The 4,781-nt window shown below is 48.5% G+C and overlaps 1 protein-coding gene across 1 annotated transcript; it reads right to left on the bottom strand.

Annotated features, from left to right (window-relative positions):
- Window positions 1–1,123: 1,123 nt before the first annotated feature.
- On the bottom strand, window positions 1,124–2,860 carry LOC135401129 (putative nuclease HARBI1). Its single transcript, XM_064633373.1, has 5 exons — window positions 2,425–2,860; window positions 2,212–2,324; window positions 1,880–2,021; window positions 1,420–1,822; window positions 1,124–1,325 (listed from the first exon to the last, which is right to left on the bottom strand). The coding sequence occupies exons 1-5, from the start codon at window positions 2,858–2,860 to the stop codon at window positions 1,124–1,126; spliced, it is 1,296 nt and encodes a 431-aa protein (XP_064489443.1).
- Between the last annotated feature and the right edge of the window lie 1,921 nt (window positions 2,861–4,781).

Raw genomic sequence — 4,781 nt, 5'->3', positions numbered from 1 at the left:
GAAACAACCGTACAGCCGGACCGAAACAAATGCTCCCCAAAAAGTTTTACTGAAAGCAGTTGGGCTCGTATGATCTTGCCACACATATTTGCGATACGTATGCGCGGTATCTATTGTATGGCATTGTCTGACAAATTCAGTGCATTCAAAAGCCCGTAGAAGGAATACGAAAGTCATTCAGGCAGGAATCAAGAGAAAGAGTTCCATGTCGCTCTCAGGTTAGGACCTGTTTCCTGTACAAGCCGTAGCTACATTGTTTTGTCTGCTGACTCCTTATGTGGGGGCTGATCTTCGGGGGTTTCAGTTCCATTAAAATTTTCCGAGTGCTCTTTCCCTTGTGTGTGCGTTGTTCTAGCTTGGTTCGCAATCTTAAAACGAGTAACGTAATGAGGTTCTTGAAAGCATCGAGAATTCCTGATATTGTGAAATGAGACAACGTTTTCAAATGCCTTTTTTATTATTTGCAATAAAGCGACATGTATTATGGAGAGACACGTAGCAACAAAGCCTGCAACTATTCACCGCAATTTCAGCATGTGCCTGCCGTTGCAGACTTCACAGACACGCGCGTATGATAACTGCAAACTGATAATTCGTGACTTTACGTCGCGGGACAGCTGTAATCATGATAGCTACGTCACAGTGCTCGCGTCTGTGATTTAATTTTGCCCACCTGCAAATGCTAAAGGAGCGCCGTGTTTAACGTCCCTCGCAGAAGACTGTGTGCTGGGCAACTTGTACCTCGCCACGGAGCTGCCAGCGTCCTCGGTCGGGTTGGAGCACGCGACTCTGGGATCAGAACAACTCTGAACTATGAAAGGAATAGCGTGGAGACATGGGCCATAATATGCGGGTGCTTTTCACCACTGTGCAATGCATACTCTTGTGCAAAATAAACTACCCGATGACGCTGGACTCCAGCAAGCAGCGCCTAGGTGGGAGGCGCGCTGACGCAGTTACAGAGATACTGCTTCGATCCATCTAACGTTTGATAATGAAGGGTTTGCAGTCATTATGTACTTTGATTTACGTGGAAGGTGTTCAAGAGAGTGACACGGCAAATGAGCAGATATCCGCCATGCGCTAACTCTCGACTCTGAGCATACGATGCGTGCTTAGCATGCTAAGCTTCCGCGCCGAGACCGCGGGAGGTGTCTCGTGTTCGAATCCCGACGACGGCTTTGATGTCGACGGTTTCTCCGGGGTATGCCACAGACAACTTCAAGAATATCCTCCCTGTTTCCTTAGCAGTCGGCGAAGCACTCAGGCTGTTCCTATGGTGGCCGATCGAGTAGCATGGAAATACACCGGCAAAGCAGCACCACCTGAGCGAGAACGAGACATGTTAATTTAAAAGACCAAAGCAAGAGGAGAAAACCAACCTCACAAAGTGACAGAGACGCGGCCAGCGCTGCTTACGCTCGCCGCAGGTCATCAATTAACTGTGCTCGAACCGCAGCACCTGCCTCATAAGTGTCTGTTTCGCGAGGGGGCACAGGGTGGCTAGTGGAATCCTCGCTCGCCTCGCCGTCTTCGAGGTCATCTTCACCTTGGGCATCAGCGGGGGGCGCGCGCCAGTGCATGCAGATGTTATGAAGCACTGCGCAAGCCACCACAATGTTGGATGCCCTATGGGGGCTGTAGTGTAGACCCCTGTAGCGCTGCAGACACCGGAACCTAGCCTTAAGGAGGCCGATGCACCTTTCCACTGTGCTGCGTGCACGTCGGTGTCGACTGCCGTACCGCGCTTCGGGTGTCGACGGCTCCTGTTCGCCTGGCAAAGGAGTCAAGAGCCAGGGCTCCAAGGGATAACCACTGTCACCTAAGCAAAATGAGGAATATCATGTTCCGGTCCCATCGAACTTGCAGTAGAGCATACCCAACAGATACTTGCGCACGTTAGATGAATGGGTGCTGCGGAGCTCCTCTCGCAGCTCGCTGTGCCGCCAAACGTAGGCATCGTGCGTCCCCCCGGAGAAGGAGCAGTCTAGAGATGTGATTGTCATCGACGAATCACACACCTAAAACACATGATGACACTGCTTGTGAAACATCTTCCACTGCCACGCGTAATCAGGTCATTCTCACACGAGAGCCATATTTTGTAGGTGAAACAGCACCACATAACAATGGGTCTTCTACTTAGACTCAAGAAGCTGCTTAAAACGTGCAAACACTTCATTGCAAAGGAGGTAGAAGATGAATACTTACGACCATCGCGTTCAGTGCAAAGTACTGCTTTCTGCAGAAGAACGCGCTCTTCTGATATTGTCCACTGCTTTCGGAGGGAGCAGTGACGCAGACGAGTGTGCCGTCAATGCAGCCTGCGTAGCAAATTATGTGCTCTGTTAATCAATATGTTACATGGGTACATTTGTTGAGAGATCATCCATAACCCATTAACTAACTTTACGAAGCACTCACCAATTACGCCGGGCAACTTCCACTTCCTCTGGAAACCAGCCATTGCCGCGTGCACCTCTGCAGAGCTTAGGGGGAATTTAATCCACAGAGGTGCAAGGCGAAGCACGATGGCATTCGTCACTCTAAACAGCACCCTGCTGACTGTGCTCTGGGAGACGGACAGATCGCGGTCAGTAGCAACCATCCCCTGAAAGCTGCCCGTTGCATAAAAGCGAAGGGCAATCAGTATCTGCTCCGCAACTGTCAACGTCCTCCTTGTCGCCCTTCTAGGTTGCAACGCGGGCCTAAGCTGGTGGCAGAGCCAGCGGACGAGTTCCTTCGTCAACCTATATTTGTTGAGGAAAACTTGGTCACTTTCCTCGAAAGCATCCGCGCGCTCCCGGAATGTCCGTTCAGCGTCGTGCTCCAGGAGAACTCCCGGCAACGCGTGTTGCATTGCAAATAGCGAGAGAAAAAAAAAGATAAAATACAATAAAAAGTTTCAAAAAAGTGGAAATGTACAATTAAAATAGTTTCACTCAATATACACGTTGAAAAAGTCACAAACACACAACACAAATAGAACTCGGACGGCACAACGTAGAGAAAATCACTAAGGAATGGAGCGCAGAGGAGTATTCAACTGGGAGCAGCAGAAAAGTGATGTAGAGGGTCGCGTTTCAGCAGAACTAGCACACGATGTTCGGGATACGCCCCGCAGATAAAGCAACCCCGTTATCGCCACGAACCAAGGAATTACGTTGCCGATATTTTTCCCCACTGAACTTTTCCCCACCTTCACATATTACTTATCTTTTTCTTTTCCAACGTGCACCTGTATCTGTGCGCTGACAGTGCGATTGATAAGCACACGTCGCCTGCACGACTTGGGTACAACATGTGGGTGGACATGCGCGTTTTGACGCTGAGTTTGCGTCCGGACCGCGAACTATGCATGGCGTGGAACGCAACCGATGCTCATATATTGCAATGTACACGTCCAGTTGTCATCAGTGGCGGACGTGCATGAGTACATAGGGCTCTGTACCAATATGTCACTGTTTTAAATATTTCACACGCGAAAACAACTGTATACTTTGTTGATATACTTTATTTTTTGTGGCATATGGTATTCCGTGCAAGAATTTGACATAACAACCACATTTGCAAAATTTTACAAGAGCACATATCTTGGGGGCTTACGACCCCTTGGCTCTCCCCCACCCCCAAGTCCGTTCTTGAACAGTGGCAACCGCCTTGCAGGCGCACCTCCTCATGATCGGTGAAGACTGGGTTCCACCATTACCGTCACGCGTAACGGAAAAGGAAATCGCAGTTCAACGCTGGAGCCGCACCATGTAGACGCACCTACATAGAGTCCAACAAACGGCTCAGAAACTTCTGTCACACGTAATTGTTCAACCAACATGTATGTCCTCTTCGCAAGAAACAGCGGATAGCGAGTTAGTAAACCTTGTGGTACGAATGCTGTATCCGGCTACGTCCTTGCCTACGTTGGAATGCACCCATACAACACCAATAAGGTGCATTATTTCATAATACGACTAATGTGCGCTATAAGCAATGCAACAACTGCACAGTTTTCGACTGTATTCATTTGCCATTGATACAGCCAATTGCTACAGTGCAATGTCATTACGGTGGTGTGAGAACTTGCGCGGAGATGGCCGATGGCGTCTTGGAGAAAGAGCACATTTATTTTTAAGATCATGAATGGCAAGTTTCATCGCCAAGGGCCATACTTTGAAATGAAATACTGAGCTTCTGCATTCTAACAATGTATAGTAACAAGAGCCACAAAAGCGCCTTCTGAAAACCTCATTCTTGTCACGGTTTCTCGTAGTACGCATAACTTCATTCTCTTCGTCCGATAGCGAACAGCAATGCAACAAAAGTACGACAACCACAATCGCGTTCTCCAAATGAACTACAACTCCAGTTTCGGTTTCGTACTCGTAAAATGAAACGCTGGTGAACACTAGAGAGAAAGTTGTTCGGTCGATTTCTGTAGCTTCGGCGGCCAAAAAGGACGGCGGCGACGCGACTACGTGCAGCCGTGAAATGCTACTGGAAAGTGGCGCCCCAATGTAGAGTCTAGCCTCTATTCGCCTCTATTACTGAATATAGCCGTCTTAGTTGTCCCTGCATTTCTCCCTAGCATTCCCTAGCTCATGGCTTCATGCTAATCAGGACCGTGGCCCTACGTCATTTTGACGTAATCATGACGTAAAAGATTAGTTTCAAAGCTGAAAAGTAATCTAGCGAAAAGGGGTCGATTACTTTGAGCGGCGCGACTTTAATGACGCGTCCGCATGCATACTTTTATATGATGTTGTATGAAGTGTGTATGTGCTCGT

Source organism: Ornithodoros turicata, chromosome 1 (genome assembly GCF_037126465.1).
Source record: "Ornithodoros turicata isolate Travis chromosome 1, ASM3712646v1, whole genome shotgun sequence".
Classification (NCBI taxonomy): Eukaryota; Metazoa; Arthropoda; class Arachnida; order Ixodida; family Argasidae; genus Ornithodoros; species Ornithodoros turicata.
This window is presented reverse-complemented; position numbering and strand designations above follow the sequence as displayed.